Source organism: Limulus polyphemus, unplaced genomic scaffold (genome assembly GCF_000517525.1).
Source record: "Limulus polyphemus unplaced genomic scaffold, Limulus_polyphemus-2.1.2 Scaffold660, whole genome shotgun sequence".
Lineage (NCBI taxonomy): Eukaryota > Metazoa > Arthropoda > Merostomata > Xiphosura > Limulidae > Limulus > Limulus polyphemus.
The window spans coordinates 305,375-325,419 of record NW_013666270.1 but is presented as its reverse complement, the minus strand read 5'-3'; the positions used below and the strand labels follow the sequence as shown (position 1 = coordinate 325,419).

The window sequence follows — 20,045 nt, the reverse complement described above, 5'->3', positions numbered from 1 at the left end:
TTAAAAATAGATAAAATTTCCATAAAATGCATTGTCGAAACGTTGTACATTTGCTGTTATGTTAAACTTATATTAAAGTTTTTCTTCATTACCCATTCAAGCCGTCTCCAGCCATTACAAGTCTTGCTATATTTCATTCCAACAATAAAACTAGTGGACGAATATTTTCGAAAATTCATAAGTACTTTGACATATGTAGGTAGTTTAAGAAATATAAAGCCTATTACTTTTAATAAATTTGGTTTTTTTGCATTATAATCTTTAATATCTTGGAAAATTATATTAGGAAATCGTATTTATAAGAAATGATTACAATATTTATATTTGCTACAGATTTGAACTTATTACTTTTAATGTTTTAGTACATTATTTTGAAATCCCCAAAAAATTGTATCATGGTTTTGTCATCACCTGATATGAATGAATTGAATTCATCATAGCAAGACTTGCATTGCCTACTAAGAAAGTTAGTAGCCGGAACGCGATGACTAGGTTAGTAAATTTTACTTTATAGATCTATTACGTGCATACTGCATATCCTGGCCTGTCCACTTTCCTCACAAAGTCCGATAAAAAGTCACCATTTACATCCTTTTCCTCCAGCCATGACCATTTGAACTCGTTCTTTACCTTTCCTTCTATGCTACGGATATCCGCCGACCTATCTACTTGTTTGTACATTTCATTTGATCTATTATTGCTTCGGTAAACACCTTTGAATAGTTAAGGTTCTTCAATTGTTTCGCTCAATAGAAAGGTACACAAAAGAATGACTGCGTTTTCTAAAGCACGTTTGAGATAAAATCTCGTTCACATGACACGAAGTTTGCATTATAAGCATACAAGGTCTCGTACACGCCAGCAAGCATTGCGAGACTACAAAATGGCGGCGCCCTGTCGCCGAATGTAAACAAACCGCGCGATTGCATAAACGCTTATCTGTGGCATGGAACACCAAAATCCGATAAATAATTTTAAAAAATGTGTTTCTCCAGAAAAAACCGGAGGTTTTCAGGATTTTTTAGAAATATCCGTATTTCCGGATATATCCGGAAGACTTTCATCTCTGATATTAGAGTACCCGTGTTGGAAAGTGGTTGGGGTGATGGTGGGATTTTATTTAATTACCATTGTGATCCAGCATTATTTCACCAAATCTGTCCAAAAAATAGTACATACTGTATGTTTAAAAACTGACCTAATACCAAATAGAAAACTAACCATTCCATCTTGATATTAGAGTACCCGTGTTTGAAAGTGGTCGGGGTGATGGTGGGACCAAAAGAAGTTAATCTAACATTGTTAATAATAAATGTTTAAATACTTTCAAGAAAACATTTAAAGGTCCTAAGTTCGTTTTTTAAAGGCAAAATAAAAGTAGTGTCAAATCAAAAATGTAGTTATTTAGAAACACAATTCTATTGCAAAAACTATCATTTTGCACTAAACAATTATAAAAAATAAATTATTGTCTGCAATTTCATCTCCATTACTTATACATTTTCATTGTTCAGTATTTCATCACGTCAATGCCCTAAAAATGATGTACATTTTCATTATTATTATTATTATACCCAATGTAATTAATTCACTTTCCTTTAACCTTGTAGTATGAAATTTGTCAAACCTTGGAACTCTTAAACTATACATACTATAACACTAAATTTATCAAGTGTATCTTAAAAGTAATATTGCAAGAGTTTATCAAACATTGTATTATTGAAAAAAAATTTTAATAAAGCATTTCTACTAAATGTTTCCTCGATTAAGTGAGAAGTGATCTTCATACTAAGAATATTTATTTTCATCTCACAGTTTCATATTTCATTTATGACTTCCTTAAGGAACATGAAAAGATTTCTCTTATTCAAAATAAGTTATAAAATATGTAATAATATCATTTCTTCCTATGTACTACCTGCAGTATTGATCAGAAAGTTCCAAGTTCTTTCAACTGTAAACCTTTTTACATTTGTTTTCTTTCAATGTTTTGGTTTTATTATTGTACTTTGCAGAAGGAGCCCATTAACTGTTTCCCATAGAGTTAACTTAAACAACAGGTGATCCAAGTGTGTTTCACATTGTGTTGGAGCTATTAAAATTTTGATTTACTGTTTTGTTAAGCTAAGAAATTTATAAATTTTACAATTTACTTTTGTCAAAAAAAATATATATATATATAACAATAAATTAAAAATTACACAAAAAACTGCATACTTGAGCCATTTGCACTTGAATAAAAAATCTGATGTCCTCCTTTGAGCATCACAAATCTCACAAATTTGGGTGAGCTAATAAGTTCATGTAGCTTTTAATTATAGATTTTAGTCACTAGAATAGAATGTCACAAAACTACTATAATTTACCTAGCTTTCTAAATAAAGCTTTAGAGCATCAAGTCTGATCAACACAAACCAAGGAATTCTCATTTACTAACAGCTTACAGCAAGAAAACTGAATACAGAATTGCAAGATTTACACATGGGACAGTGTGCTCATTCTACTAGTTATTAACATATTCCTCAGCCTTGTAAAGTTGATTATCAAACAATCTGAAGTCAGAGAAAGAAAAAAGGGGCTTTGTTTGTGGGTACCAAATCTATTGATGTCTAAGCAAATCAAGAAAGTAGGAGGTTCAAATTTATGATTATTGCTTTTAATCATATATAGTTTGTTTCTAATTAGTTTAAAACTGGAGCAACCTGTTTTTATGCCAAGTTTACTGACACACATTAAAATGTCATTCATTGTTTAACCCAATAGTATTGAAAGAGTTAATAGAACATAATTTGCTAAAACTGTTGGTACTGACTAATGAATAAATACAATGGAACCCAGTTTATCGCATTGCTCCAGGATAAACGAAATTCCAGAATAACTGAAACACCAAATTAAATAAGATGTTATTATGTGCAACTAGAATAAATAAATAGATTCCATTTCAAAGTTAGAACTACCTATTTTTGCTTTAAACTTGCCATTCCTAAAAATATATTATCCAAGTTGGTACTGCCTGATAAGAAAATAAGTGTTATATGTTGTAGAATGAATCACGTATCTTTTATTGCATAGCAAACAAACACATCATGTCTACTTTGTGAATAGAACTGTGATGAGACATGCATGCCTAGAGGGGAGCGGGGGCATTTTTCTTATTCTACTTATCATACCTGACACGTTTATTGACTATCACTCCAACAGCATGAGGTGTCACATTAAACACTCGACCAGTCTTTCCATGATAGAATTTGTGAGGCATTCCCTTCTGGAAAGCTCCATTTCCCTGTAATAAAGTTAAAAGACATGTAAAACAAAGAAAAGTAAATCCATGTACAACATACACAGTACATCTTTTACTTAGTGTAGCATTTTCTCAAACTCTAAAACTACTTATCTTTTTTAGATCTAAATCATCTTATATTATTCTTTTTGTGTAATTTTTTGAGGGTAAAACTATTAAATATCATTAGTAGTAGTGATAATGAGAAATAGTTAAATAAAGGAGCTTAAACAGCTTTATTTTAGTAAAATGAATGTTAATTACATCAGTGCAGTACATACACCAAAAGACTAAGCAGAAACCATGTACTATGTTTTTTGGCAGCCAAGAAATAATCTTGGTAGCTAACAAGTTCCCATTACAACCAATTGAAAAAAATTTAATTTGTCTTTTCAGGAAATATATAACAAATCATAAAAACCCTTTTAACAGTAGATAACTGGATGGAAAGTAATAATTGGGTTTCCACGAAGAGGTGCAACTAGATTACAGGTTTTTACTATACATATATTTTTTAACAGCAAAAGAATTAACTAATCTAAATATTAAAATTATTTGAAGGCCACTGTAATGATCCATTCCATGGGTTGGTAAAAAAGAATATTGCTGTCACCTCATACAAATACATGTTTGAACTGTGTTACATTTACTACTGTTACTACAAGTGTTTGTCTACAACTCAGTATTAACTCTTTCAGTATGGACTCAGTCCCAAGGAACGACCCTGTAACCAGTATGTGTATCTTCACAAAATTCAGCAGAGTTAGTTGTTTGTACACAAAAATCAGTTTTTTTAATGAAGTATGTTTACTAACAATTTGTCCATGAATAAATCAAATTCTTTTTGACTTGTCAAAAAGCAAAGTGGTTTTTATGTTAAGATTACAAATACTTTTCTTTGTCTCAAAAATCTCAAACTTAATTTGCGCAATTGCTTAAACTTCCTAAGTAAATATAAAACTTTATATTTTATCTGTTATTACCTCTACCCAACAGTATATTCTATTTTTCAGCCAGTAGAAATAATCAAAGTATAATGAAAAGTTGTAAAATCTGAAATTTTGTAAACAATAATCAAGAAAATAGGGCACAGCTCTTCTTTTTATTTCTAAGTATTTGTTTTGAGTTTGGACTGTTAAACATTTCACATTTTATGTGTTTATTTCACTGTTAATGACTGAAGTAGAAATCTGCTGAAAATAAAGCAACAAATCACCACTTGTGTCATTAACCCTATTGTTATGGGTCAAAGAGAATGTTGTGTTTGTTGACTTCCATTCAAAATATTATTGAACTATTTTATGAATTTATGTCAATATGTTTGGTATCAAACTGTAGATTATAATTCAAATTTTAGTATTATACATTATTCAATTTCTTAATTTAGAAGTAAATATTAAAAAACTTAAAACATCAATTTTTGTGTGTCATGTGGTATGTTGTAAGCAGCACTGGTTCAAATTACGTTTGTGATGTCAAAATACAAAGTCCATAGTTTTGTACAAATTAGGAAATCAAATTACCAATATTAATAAGCTAGAATATAAAATAAGAACCTCCCATCTTTTCTATTTGCCAAGATATCATTCATGTACTGAATCAAACACAGTGGCACACCACCCACCTATTTCCATTTTTGGAAATGCCCCCTTATATACACTTACTTCTATATATGACATGAATAACCAATCGGAAGCTCAAAATGTCTCCCTAGTGGCTTTGAGCAATTTTAAATTCTTAGGAGGCCATTTTTTTCTTTTGCCCCAATACTTCAACAAAGGTAGGTAGTGTCTTTAGCCTCCTTGAAAATTTCATATTTTTTAAGATTAAAATAAAGTTTAGTTACTAAACTTGATAAATTATAATGGAATTCTATGATATCAATATAGTAATTTATGCTTTTTTGGTTATTCAAACGTATATGTAAAACCTAAAAACAATTATTTTGTTTCGCATCCTCCATTTGCAAAATTTCTTAAGGCTTAGCAATCTACAAGAAGTATTAACCGAGTACAAAGGATGCAACAAGAAGAGATAATCGTTTGCTTTATTTCTTCCTTTATTGTTCTATGTTTTAAGAAAAATAAGTTTAAGAACTTGTTTGTAAATAGTGATAATCTATAATAATTGAATATTTTACAAAATACTGGTCCACTAAAACACAGGTCATTTTGTAAAGACTAAAGGTCCATTTGTATATTATTGGATACTATAACATGAGTGCACATGCGCAGCATCATTGTAACTTCTGTACTGTTAGCCACGCATGGCTGTAAGGTCAATATAATAAAAATAATAAATATATACAAATGTATAATGTTATGAGATTTAAGTTATTTAGACTAAACATGTGTTTTCATGTTATACTTTGTAGTTGTTCTAGAACAAAAAATGCATAATTTATATTTATTTCCTAATTTCTTATGGTGGTTAGAGGTCAGTCAAATTGATATTTGTAAAGTATTGAATCTTTCTAAAATGTTATGAATAAACCTTTTTTTCTAAGTTGTCAAGATTCTAATGTTACATAATTTGCTTTTATTTTACCTCAATTTAGGCAATTAGAAAAATAATACAAGTTCAGTAGCATAACTATATAGGCCTACAAAGTACAAATCTAACTATAAAACCAGTATGTTAGTAATTTGCAAAATATAGTGAAATTTTGGCTATTATACATTACATGTGTATATACATAGTTATTTATTCACAAATGCTAAAAATGTAGAAGAATAAATAAAAGATACTTCAAAAAACAAAGACTGAGTACTTATGGTGGTTATGAGACTTTGTGCTCAAGCTTCACATATGTTAAGCCTTTCCGTAAGATTCTTTTATTCTTCCGAGTGGAATGTGAAGAGCTATTAATTTTTGTACCCTTCATATATATATATATATATATATATATTTATTAGAAAAAAAATCAAGTTACTATATTAGTGCACACAAAATCCCTGTAATTTATTTGGGCTTCTAAACAAGCTATATATGAGTTTTAAAAAACCCATTTCTCTTCAGAGCAACAACTTAAGTCATCACATTTCAACAGTTTGGTGAAATGATTTTATCCTTCAAGCTATTTACAAATGGCTATAAAAAAAAGATTTATGTAAAAAAGAAAATGCCCTTTCTATTGGTTATAAACTTTTAGTCAAAAGAAAGGTGGAACTATATAAGAAGTTTTGAAAGAATGGAGTAATGGGAGGAGTGAAACTTACTAAATTGGATAAGTATATGGATACCTAGGCAACTTGTCTATATCACCAATTTGAGTTTCTAATTTGTTAACCACTTCATACATTGTAGGGTAGGCATAATAAATTATAAACAGAGCAATAAGGCAATAGGAGGTTCTGTATGACACAAAAATTGATATTTAAATGTTTTTTCTTTACATTTCTTTTTAAATTAAGAAATTAAAACATGTATAACATCAAAATTTGAATTATAAACTTTTGATGTCAATTTCATTGACATAAGTAATAGTAAAGTTATTCAATAAAATTTGGAAAATAACACTTCTAAAATGACACTCACTCTTTGACAACAAAAGGGTTACACAGTTACTGAAGGAATAATATAGAACTATTTAAACACATTTCATAGCAAAACTGTACTCCAACAGTCACTGTATTTGTATAAATACACACATGCAGAGGTCAGTAGTTATATGTAATCATCTCATAACATATGACTTTCTTCAAAGCATACCTTTATATCAACAATATCTCCTCGTTTATAGACTTTCAAGAATGTAGAAAGAGGTTCAAGTCCTTTCTTTTTAAACCCTCTGGAGAAAAGGTATCGAGTTCCTCGTCTGTAACCTTTAGGATTGGTCATTGTTTATAAATTTCCTGCAATAAGAAGAAATTAATGCTCAAAGATGTTTTAAATTTGTTCATCAAGCAATTATGTTATACCAATAATTGCAATCCTTTCCAACAATAAATTTAATTATTTTCTAAAACACTTAAACATTAATAAAAAATTCGTATTCAAGTCAACTGAAAATTTAAATATTTATTATGGTCATTCTAAGTTCACAATACTTTAACTGAGTAATGCTTGCACTTAGTTTCCTTTGTAATGTAAACACATTAAAACAAGATGCAAACAGATTTTCAGTATATTTTTAGAATATTTGTATACTTTAATTTACTAGAAGCTTATGTTATTCTAAATCCAAGCTAGAAACAATTGAAGTATAGTACTAAACAATAAAATTGTGAATTTATATGATATAATAATTTACAACACGAATCAAAGATGTAAATGATCTCTGATATTATATACTAAGAATATTTTTTGTAACTCAACAAGCTTGGTATGCTTTTTTTTTTATATATATTCATGCACGTAGTCATCAAGATTTTAAAAAATTCCTCATAATGTCTAACACAAGTTTATGTCTTGCCAAGCGTAGATGCTTTACTTAAATGTTTTTAGTTTATCCTAAATAATTAAATTTTCCATACCACGCTTGCCAAACTTCACCTTATTCACGCACTAGCAAAAACGGCACATATATGTAACATTCATTTAAAAATTAGCAAAAGCTATCCCAACAACTTTTCAATATTCTTCATTGATTCCTCAATAAATAAGCACAGATAAGTGAAAACACGAACATGATTAGGCAGCCATATTAAGGATTTTACCTTATGTAAAACTAAAATAAATTATAATAATTAAAAGTTTCCAAGATGCAATCAATTACTTTAACAAACTTAAACTAACATAACTATTCAATAAAACTTTGCCCATATTCAGTGATTTTTCTAATGGCCTAAATGACTACTCTGTGAATGGGACAAGTTAAAACTATTAAAATGTTTTTGCAAATTATGCTTTTAAATATTTCGAGTCCATTTTTGTGTTTTTTAGTCAAGGATTATGTCTAAAAAAGATTACTACACCAAAACACCAGTGCTATCTAAAACTACATACATCAATGTTGAATAGAATTAAAACAATGTTCAATGAAAGTTGCATTGTTTTCCACAAAATACCAGTGTCCAGTTTCTTTCCCAGAGAAGCTAGTATCACCAAAATAATTGTGATGCACATTTAGGTATTTCATTGTAATTTGGTATATCACACTACACTTGTTTACTTTCCTGTGGAGGAGTCATGCATGCAGAACGTAGTGCATTTTCCATGATGTTCCTACTACTTTTTATTTTGCTTAAGATTTTTACAGTTATCTATATGGTCAGCTAGTATTGTATCTTCATAATTTTTCTCTTCATTGAACTTTCTGAAGAGTCTGGCACTGGTTCCATGGTATAATCATAGTTGTCATTCCTGTTTTTTTTAGTTTTCTCTTTTTGCAGTAGTGAGAGTAAAACTGAATGCTTATCTTCAGCTTTTGTGTACACAATTGTCATCTGTACAGACAGAATGTGATAAAACTTACCAGTACTTGGACAAAAGCAGGTAAAAGACTTAGAAGTTTAACTGCTTGAAAACATGTTCAATCTATGCTTTTCACAACAAAAGTGCTACTTTCTGCCGTGAAACACATCCAAAGTTCACACAGTTCTTGTCATAAACTTTTGTGACATACAGTCCTGTTATCCTTTTTACATGTGTTATATTACTACTTTCAAACTGTTTATGGATTGTTTCCATATGAGCAGGACTTTCAGCCAAGTACAAAAATTTTAGTTCATAATTTCCAAAACCATGTAGAAAATCAATGAGTGCTTGTGCCTTGCTGATGAGAGCAGGATGGTCAAATGAATCTAGAATACCTGAGTAAAAGGTTATGTTACACACAGTGTTTCAAATACACTGTTAATTCATACACACTGATTTGATCACCGGAAATATTTTGTTTTTGTTTTTTGGTAATGTTTTTCACAGGCAATCCAAAAATATGTGGTTGTCAAAATCAGTTTAAGACTGCATACTTCGTACTTTTTGGACTTCCTGTGATTTTGCTGCCTCCTTAATATATATCAGGATAAACTTCCATGGTAGGGCCAAAGTGTTTCAGAATGTTCCTGTAAACCATGTGGTGATGATTCATACAAAATATGATTTCCAAATAATCACGTACTTTTCCTTTGTGACTCTCGTAAGCAGTAGATATGATCTCCAAAACCAGAAACTTTTTTTCCTTTGTTGTTCTTTAGATAATAGTACTATTTCAACACAGCTGGAGCATTCTATTGCCATTCTTTGGATACCCATTTATACTAGTCAGAATAGTCATTAAGTGCACTCTCAGTGCTAGAGGATGCTAAATACTACACATAAACTTCCCTTTCATTTGATTGTACAGGAGGGAGAATTATGATTCTATATTCATTAAAATCTATTGTGGTAAGAATGCATTTGTTCCAAAATCAGTATCTTATCTTGGTCGTAGATACATGGAGTACTAAAGTACACCATTTTGTCTATTTTTCGGTGTTTCACTAACTATAAACCCACATACATGCACAATAAAAAAAAGTTGAATGCTAATAATGGAAAATAACACTAAATTGATCAGCTTAACTGCAATGTATTTTCCCTCCTTTGATCTGTAAATAAAAGGTAAAGATTTGTAAATGGTGTGGAAAAAAGTACAATGCATAATGTAAATAACCCTGTCTCAGACAATTCTTGTAAGAAACAGCTTTTACTATGAATTTCAATATTTTTTGTGATTTTCTCTGAACTTGTCAACTCAAAATGTCTGTTAATGTGTGCAGACAGTTACAAATTGCTTTGTTTATTATAGACTTTTGGAAAAATCAAAAACCGAAAAAAGCAGCTAAATATTAACAGAAAAACAACAACAATGGTACTCATTGAGAATACGACTGAAACATATTTAAACAATTTTTTTTTCAAAGCAAGCCTAACCAAAATATCTTAGGACCTGTTCACACTGGAGCTTTTTCTATATTCAGTACAATTTGTTTTGTTTGGAAAACAGTTTGAACAACAAAGTTCTACTGACAAATGAAGCAAACTGAATCCACCAGAAGAGGTCTATTTGGTAAAAGAAACGAGTTTCCTTTGAACATACTTTAAAGATCCTTGGAAGGTCTGGTGAGTGAACCATGAAAATGAACTCAACATTTTGGAAACAAGGTAATGTGAACTAGAACATTCAAAGAAAACAAACCGAACCAAGGCCATTTGAAACAAATCATGTGAATACTGCTTTAACTATTTCAGCAGGGGCTCGGTTCCTGGAACCAACCTCCTAACCAATTTTGTGCTTGTTATAGTTTTCATGTTATAACTTTTAAATTAGGAAACGTATGTAAACGAAATTTGACAAGTTAAAAGTAAACATTACAAGGCTTTCATACACATAATATCAGATTTTTTTATTAAGTCGTAAGGTTTATCAAGCAATGTTTTTTTTCATGCTTTGTATTCTTTTCACATGTTGTTATCCAACATGCAAACTAATTTTCGTTTCAAGACGAAAACTACTTTTATACATCAGAATGTTTTTAAATTTCTCATGCGAAATCCTTATAATGTCCAGATAGTTATCAAACATTTCTTAAGAAAAAACTATTTCATCTGTTATTTTCATTAACAAATCCCTGTACAGGTTCAGTAAATTTGATGGATCTTGTAACCATCATAATAAAATTAGGAAATATAAATTACACCTTTTTCATTCTAGAATGACTACATATAACATAAAAACACAAATGTTTAGACTAAATAGCTTAAATCTCACAACATTTAATATTCTTATAATATTGACCTTTCAGGCATGCCTGGCTAACATTAACAATACAGAAGTTACAATGATATGGTGCACGCGCACTCATATTACCGTATCCAGTAATATAAAACCGACCTTCAGTCTTTACAAAGTGACCTGTCTTAGCTGTGTTTTAGTGGACTAGTATTTTGTAAAATAGTCACATTTCAATTAATATACATTATTACTATTTACAAAACTTAAACTTATTTTCCTTAAAACATAGAACATTAAATAAAGAAATAAAGCAAACAATTATCTGTTGTAGTTATGACCTTTGTACTCATTTGTTGTTTGTCACAGGCTGCTAATGTTTAGAAAATTTCACATGTGGATGACGTGATAATTTTTTTTTAGGTTTTATATATACATTTGAAATAACCAAAAAATCATAAATTACTATATCAACACCACAGAATTCCACTATAGTTTATCACGCTTAATAATTTTGAGCAGACTAAAGACTCTTCAGCTTGAAGATTTGTATCAAAAGAACAAGGTGAAGTCAAGAATACTTCAAAATGGCTGAGAAAGCCACTAGTGGGACATTGGGCTTTTGATTGGTTATTAATATGTCATAGACAAACGTAAGTGTATATAAAGGAGCGTTTCCAAAAATGGAAAAAAGTCAGCAGGGCCACTGTGTTTGATTCAGCACATAAGCATTATTTCAGCAAATAGAAAAGACAGGAGTTTCTTATTTTATATTCTAGCTTGTTAATATTAGTAAATTGAGTTCATAATTTGTACAAAACTATACGTTGTATTTTGACATCAAAACACCTAATTTGAACCAGTGCTGCATTCAACATAACACGTGACACACAAAAATCAATGTTTACGTTTTTTTTTTAATTTACTTTTAAATTAACCCTATTGCCCCGGGTACCCTTAAATGTGCATGACACAAGGTTTTGGCGTCTTACATTCAAAATTTTATTAAAATACCTTTTGTTTATGTTATGCCAATAGAATAGTATAAAATCTTAGCTAATAATCCATATTTTAATAGTATATACATGACACACTGTCTTAGCATGTCATCATCCCCATTTTATCCACCACCCCTCGAAATCTACAAAATTGAACATAAAATATTCTCTATAAAAATCATTATTGCCCACACAAACCATAATTTTTAGTCTTCAATTTTGTTTGGTTACAGAGCTATCAAATAGAAAATCAGACCCCTCCTGCCACATCCTCTTTCACAATTTGTTGATAGTTCTCTCTTACACTTCATAATATATTACCTATAACCAACAGAAAGTCAAGGTTTTCTGAATATCATCAATTTCACTCATAGTACAAGATTCGTTCATGTGGGAAAGTTAACGACTAACTTGGATGAATTTGTAACGGCTCTTGTCGATTAGTTAGAAAGCCAGGAAAATTTTCAGAGGTAAGTGAATTTGTCTACTTTTTGCATGTTATTAGCCTATATTCTTTGGTGCAATATTTAATTCAATACAAATTGACAAGTGCATTACTATAACTATAAAAAATCAGGCTTAACTCATCAACAATTGAGGGCAAGAAAAGAGAAGATTGGGTAAGTACTTTATTTCTTGTTTTTCATATTTGTTCTTTATTATTATAAAAGTAACTAAAATCTAAAAATACGGATCTTTTTAAGTTATTTAAGACTAGATTAGGTAAAATAAGTAATAATAATTAAAATAGTTCACGAGGCACACATGCACAGTTCGTGGGTAATGTAATTCAATAGTGTAACATGAGCCACGTTCCCCCAAGTGATTTACAATTTATAGTGGCACGAATAGTAGTTAGATACGGTTCAAATAGCAATAAAACAATAAAATTAAATTATAAATAAATGTATAATGTTACGAACTTAGAGCTACATAGGATAAACTAATGTAATTTCACGTTACAATTTGAAGTCATTCCATATAGAAAAAAAAAGGTTAATTATTATTTTTTTGGTGGTTACAAGGTCGTTGACCTATCCCGTATTGAGATAGGGTAGAGATAATAATAGAAAAACTTAAGTTTTACTGAAAAAAACGTTTGAAATGCATTTAGGAGGTTTTAGGTATTACAAAAGAAATTTGAGATTTTTGTGATGAGGAAAAGTATTTTTTATTTTAACATGAAAATTACTTTGCACACAGACTTTGCACAAAAGTTCACGTGACTCGGTCAAATTGACCAACTCTGTGTTGGAAGAGTTAAGAAATTAAATAATGTATAATACTAAAACTTGAATTATGATCTACAGTTTGATACCAAACTTATTGACATATCATAAAATAGTAGTTTAATAAAATTTTGAATGTGAGTCAACAAACGCAATGACATGGCCTTTGATACGTGTGGAAGGGGGTTAATATGTCAGTATTTTCACAGTGTACATAAACTGTCTCTAAAACAACACACACGTGTGTGTGGAACAAATTAGTACTTAAACAGTCAAATAAAAATTAACATCAAAAGGAAAGTTGTGTTAAAAACAGCAAATCCAAACCTGTGATGGACATTTTAGTGAGCAAAACAGGCCCAAACAAAAATGAAGCCACTGTATAAATTAAAAGGATCCCCAAAGCACAGGCTAAAACACAGGATACAAAAATGGCTTGGGATTTGATTGTGATTGCAGAAGTCACACACACACATGTTGCAGTAAGGATACACCAGCTATCAGTCTTAACTTGTTTACCACTCTCATGTTGAAGAAAACAAAATCAAAAAATATCAGTTAGGAGAACAAGATGTGAGTGCTAAAGCCCACATCTACACCACCCTTCACTACCTGCAGAAAGTTGTGGGAAGGTGACCACTCTGCAAAGTAATAAAAGAAAAATGCAAATAAGGTTCTTCCATTGAGGGTAAGATAAACTTAAATCCTGATGTTGGCATTTCAGCCCCTATTATAGTAGTAAAGTTAATTAGTAATACAGTAGACAAATTATACTAGTATAAAAACCCAACCAAGTTATCTAAACCAGTGTCACTCCCAACCACTTCCCATTAAATTTACTCACAGAGTCCACTGTAACTACCAATGTTCAGACTACCTGAGCATGTACACGTTATAGTGTTCATTGACATAAAAATAGTGCAAAGTTGTTTAAATGACTTTATTAAAAAGTAAAAATACCTATCAGAAACTTCAAGCAAAAATTTCTTAATTTTTAATTCCTTATATTTATTTAATACGTTTTATATTTATCACAAAATGTTTTGATAATTTAATTTAATGTTTCTTTATTAAATCCATTAATTACTAATTTTTGCATCAATATTTCAACATTAATGAAATATTGTAATTGTGAAGTCATAATATTTATAACAAACATATACACCACTACCCAAATAAGCTTCTTAGATATAAACCTAACATTAAATGATGGTGTTCTACATTCTGATTTGTACCAAAAACCAACGGATAAACCACAATACTTACATAATCAAAGCTGTCACCCTCCACACACCAAATGCAATATCACATTCAATCAAGCACTTAGATTTAAGATATGCTTTGTTAATAAGAGCTATGACTGTCACATTAATTCTTTGAAACAGACTATGACTGAAAGAGGTTATAAACAAAACACTATCACCCAACAAGTTGAGAAAGCTTTGAAACCATTACCAAAGACAAACTCTTCTCGTGTTCCACTGGTTATTACCTATCACTCAAAACTAAAAAAATCTATCCCGGATACTAAAGAAACACTTTTACTTCCTTCAACTAAATGATCGAATAAAATCTATTTTTTACAGAAGTTCTTTCATTTCTTTCAGAAAGAATAAAACTTTGCATTCACACTTAGTTCATGCTAAAGTAAAATTTAAGCCAACACCAGGTGGAAGTCTAACCTTGCAATGGCAAACATGTATGTTCATGCAGGAAATGGACAAATTTTCTGATAGACAATCAAAAGCAGTTCAAAATCACTAATTCCATAACCTGCTCTACAAAAAATGTTATTTACTTAATCCAATGTCGAAAATGCAATTTCCAATATGTAGGTTAAACCAAAACAACTATACGGGAATGTTTTAATAACCATAAATCAATAATAAAAAACAAATAAAGAACTTCCAGTCACAAAACACTTTAACATGCTTGGACACTTCCTTGAAGTTATGGGTATAGAGACAAATTTTACATCTAACAGAAACTGGGAAATTAAAGAAGTTTATTGGATCCTGGGGTTGTTGACCTTAGCAAGTCTCTGAAAAGATTTTCAAAACTAAATTCATGATTAAACTTACTTTACATTATTAGTATTATTCTTCCTTAAATTTCTCTCTATATATTGAGCTACATTATTTTCCATTTCCCACCGCCATTTGCCATTATTTAATTTTATTTCTGATTTTATCTTTATAGAAATTAGTTAATAATTCTTATAACTATTATCTCACATAAGTGTTTTATGAACTTTACACACCCCATTAGCACAAAACTTAACCTGACACAAACAACTCTAGGTTATGATTGGCTAGTTCTCAAAGCTAACTCATATTGAACATCCAGTTTAGGTAGCATCAACATTAGAACCTATATATTTTATCACACTCATTAAACATAACCCTTTATTCTCCTGAAGAAGAATAGTCAACTATTCGAAAGCACTCGAGTTTTTGGTCTCGTTTTGAAAATATATTGGTACATACAGATTTTCTTAAGTAAAATGATTTCAGTATTCTGTGGTGTACATTTTATCAAAATTGGTCCATCAATTTACCACAAAACACCTGAAAGTTCATTGAATATGCTATTGTTTTGATTGTCTGTTATTTCTTTCTAAATAGTACCTGCAGTTGTACATGCTCTATGACACTACTGAAATATACTAGATAAAGTATGAATCACTTTTATGTAATGTAAAAATTATATTTACAAGTAGATTCATAACTTACTATACCTCAAAGTGATTCAGCAATGTCTAAAGGCTTATGACCTTAAACATCGAGTTTTATATACATAGTGTAGGAACAGCAGAGATAGCCCCATTATATATCTCTGAACGTTACAACAATTTATTATATTTCATAAAATATTATGGACCATTATGTGCTCCTTAAAACGGACTTTATCTTAATAAACAATGTAAACTGCCGCATATCGAGATATTAAAAAAGAAAAAAAACATGTAAATTTTAAATGCTTTTTAATAAAGCTAACATGCGAAATAGTGTGAAATTCACAGATAAGTAGTTTACTTCACATTTCTTTCTACTACACCGATAATACATACACAATCCTAAAACCATCACTTAAAAAGTAGTTAGGCCTAATTTGATGACGAGGAACCCACTTTGAGACTAATAATGGTTGGAGACGGCTTGAATGTGTAATGAAGAAAAATTTTAATACAAGTTTAACATAACAGCAAATGTACGTTTCGACAAAATGATGATGACAAAACCTTGTCGAAACGTTGTACATTTTCTGTTATGTTAAACTTATATTAAAGTTTTCTTCATTACCCATTCAAGCCGTCTTCAACCATTATTAGTTAGGCCTAAGCTAAGGTCCACGTGTTTGTATTCATCGTAAGTGTAAGTTAGGCTATCCGATCTTTGTGGAAAAACTAAATATTTACACAAAATCTGTTAACCATTTACGTAAAACTATAATTTTAACGTGCACCTACGACACTTTTCATAGTTTCTAACTAACATAAACAATTAACATATGTTTAAAAATTATTACATACCAACTCACTTACAACTTCGACTAAACACTTAACAATGGCAGGCTAGAAAGAAAGAAAATCGCTCTATAGGCGAACGTCACTGCATTGCCAACGCCATCTATTTTGTTATTATGAATAAAAACCCTATAACCCGAGCGGTTATTGGGTTTTTATTCATCTCTATCAAGACTTCTTGAACCTACGTGTTTTTCTAACATCAAAAATATTTTGTTATTATTGTGTGCTTATTATGCAATTTTTATTATTCAAAGTTTGTAAATGAATCTTTGTTACAGAATTTCGCGCAAATGTACACAACATCAATCTTGTTTTCTTAATTATAAAATTTACAGAAAAAAAAAACAAATTTGGTATAATAGCATGAGATTTCATAATGTTGAAAATAACAAAGTAATGTGGTATATCCAAGTGACGGTTTTGTTTATAGCCCACAGGGGGCGCCAGGTGACAGTTTGTTTGATTGTTTGTAATTAAACACAAAGCTACACAATGGGCTATCTGTGCTCTGCCCACCACAGGTATCGAAACCCGGATTATAGCATTGTAAGTCCGCTGACATATCGCTGTGCCACTGGAGGGCCCAGGTGACAGTGAATTAACTTTAGTTTAAAGTTATATCGGATAGGTCCACTAGAGAACAAGAGATTTGCTCAAGATATCGATTACGGGGTAATCTAAATCTATTACCAAGTGATGAAGAATCTTTACTAGAACACTAAATAAAAATAAAGTGTGTGTGTATGAGATTGTGGTGATTGCCTTTGGAGTCTGAGGAAATGTACTTCCAATATCCAGCAACTTTCTGTTGAAATGTATCCTCTTTTGGCTAGTTCTTCCTTTGTTCATCACACATTGTGCAGCTATCATACTAGTGCCAAATACCCTGACTGACTCGTGGTTAGAAAAGCTGCCATTGGATGTTAGAACAAAGATGTGCCATTTCTTGATGCCCTCCAGTCCTAGTGTTGTGTAATGTCTGGAATTTATCTTGCCACAAAGTTCTGTAGACTGTTAGATGTAAAACTGCCAGAGGATCATGCCTCTCAGGCTGATAATATCGGTACAGTACACCTTTTTGTATTAATAACTGGATATACAAATGCCATAAGCTTTGCAAGTCTGCACTTTGCTGCACCATGTGTACTGGGTGAGCTATTCCTTGCTGGGCCACAAGGAACATCCATGCTAAATCAGGGTCATTCAAGTGTTCATCTTGGAACTATTGAAGTTTAAGCTTCAGAATGCACTCATCATTAGAGTTGTCTACTTTATGGCTTGTTGCTGCTATGGCTGATACAGTGGTATGCTTCTCCACATGATGTCCAAGATCAGGAAAATCCTTGAACAGACAGGTTCTTACTGTGCGGCAAGAGAGTCCATCCATACTTCTGTTTTGTGGGCCCAGGCAATGAACTATGACAAAGTCATACTTTTCTAACGTTGTTATCTAATGTGTGATCATCATTCTGGGTTTTTAAAGTTTATCAACCAATTAATCAAAGTATGATATACTCAAATGGTGAATTTTCTACCATACAAGTAGCAATATAAGTAGGTTATGAAGACAACCACAGTAAGCAGCTCTTTCTTCAACGTACAGTATTTGCATTCAGGAGCCATGAGCACATGACTGGCCCAGAAACTCCATGATAGTTTTTATAATCATGTTAAACAGCACCAATGGAATGTACTTTGTCCAATTCATACTAAGAAATACCACCTATGTGTATGTGAATACTATCATCTTCTTTTCCACATACACTCGTGCTGTCTCCTGTTTCTGGGCTGAATCTGAGTGGCACTCCACTTTTGTTTGCATGAGTGAACACTTTCCAGGTTTCAGTTTCAGGTCTGCCTTTCTGAAGTGCTGAAATACAATCCTCAGGTTATTAAATGCTGTTTAAAAGTGTGGACAAACACTAAAACATCTTTGACATAGACTGGGCATTTCTGCCATTGCAGTCCTTTGAGTGTAAGCTCTATTAGCCTCTCAAAAGTGGCTGGGGTGTTAGACAGACCAAATGGCATAACACAGCATTGATACAGCCCATCTCTCATGCCAAAAGTAATTTTTGCTCTGCTCTGATTGTCCAGCTCACCTTGTCAGTAACCAGAAGATAGATACAGTGGAAGACTTCTGATGTATGTAGACACTCATATGTTCTTTGTAATGGAAATGTACTGAGAAGAGTCACCATGTTTACTCATCTGAAGTTCACACACAGCCTCAGTGTACTTTCCTTTTTGACAATCACGACTTGAGATGATCCAGCCTTCTTTTGCTGTTGTGTGATGCCCTCCAGTCACTTCTTTTGTGTCATATTGCTTGTGACTTCCCCTATGCTCTAAGGAAGCTGTCCTGGTTGATTTATCGGGAGTGCATCGTCTATGACTATGTGATGCTGAGTTACAATTATTCAGACCAATTGGCCATTTGGTCCCATAAACACATCAGCATACTAAACCAACAACTTACTGAGTTGCTTTTTCTGCTTTGGATTTAGAATGTCAGCATAATCATCGACCAGTTCTCTCAGATGATTCAGCACTGTTTTTGCTTTTGGTCATGGTGTGACCCTAGTACTACCAATTACTTTGGCCACTTATGCTTCACTCACTGTACCTATAGTCATTCCAGCAACCATATGATGTTAGGTGAATTACTGTTGCGCTAGTGCTGCTCACTTGTTGGACAGAAAACAGTTTATCTTTTGTGTGGCTTCTACAACCATGTCACCCAGCTCCGATGCATTGGAACTTGTTTGGATCACACCATAGAATACCACCTGTGTACATGGAAGTACTATCATTCCCTCTGCCACATACACTCCTGTAGTCTTTTGTTGCTGGGCTGGGTTTGGGTGACACTCCTTTGGAAAATCAATTCATCCATCACACAGGTAAAGTTCACTGAGAGAGACCGCAGTATGTCAAACATGAGGATCTCTATGCCAAATTAGAAATGACTACTTTCATTCTATAGTTGACACCTTTAAACTGTGCTGGAGATCAATCTCTTCTCCAATACTTAGTTTATTAGTGTCCACCAGAACGAAATCTATGATTATTAACCATAGCAATGGCTTCACTTGCAGATATTGGAAGATCACTAGTTCTACAAGGGTTCCCATTACTCTGTTATCCATTTTCTTTCCATTTTGATGACAATTACAACATTTAGCTGGATAACTAATCACACATAATTGAAGAACAACACTAGAGGTTCATCCCTCTGGTAAAGATAATTGTACAACCACTTCTGCTAGCATTCTGGATAGTTTATTTGTTTTGAATTTCGCGCAAAGCTACACGAGGGCTATCTGCGCTAGCTGTCCCTAATTTAGCAGTGTAA

The 20,045-nt window shown here is 31.6% G+C and overlaps 1 protein-coding gene across 2 annotated transcripts in view; it reads right to left on the bottom strand.

Annotated features, from left to right (window-relative positions):
* The window catches only part of LOC106459781 (60S ribosomal protein L21-like), a 23,256-nt gene extending 6,481 nt beyond the window's left edge, over nucleotides 1-16,775 (bottom strand). Inside the window, exons 1-3 of one of the 2 annotated variants that reach the window (XM_013919439.2) lie at nucleotides 16,694-16,775; nucleotides 6,992-7,134; nucleotides 3,171-3,283 (exon numbers count right to left, since the gene is read on the bottom strand). In XM_013919439.2, the coding sequence (XP_013774893.1) occupies nucleotides 3,171-3,283; nucleotides 6,992-7,120 (242 nt within the window). In that variant the 5' untranslated portion in view covers nucleotides 7,121-7,134; nucleotides 16,694-16,775. The remainder of the gene's footprint in view (nucleotides 1-3,170; nucleotides 3,284-6,991; nucleotides 7,135-16,693) is intronic. The other variant, XM_013919440.2, reaches the window with a different exon arrangement.
* Between the last annotated feature and the right edge of the window lie 3,270 nt (nucleotides 16,776-20,045).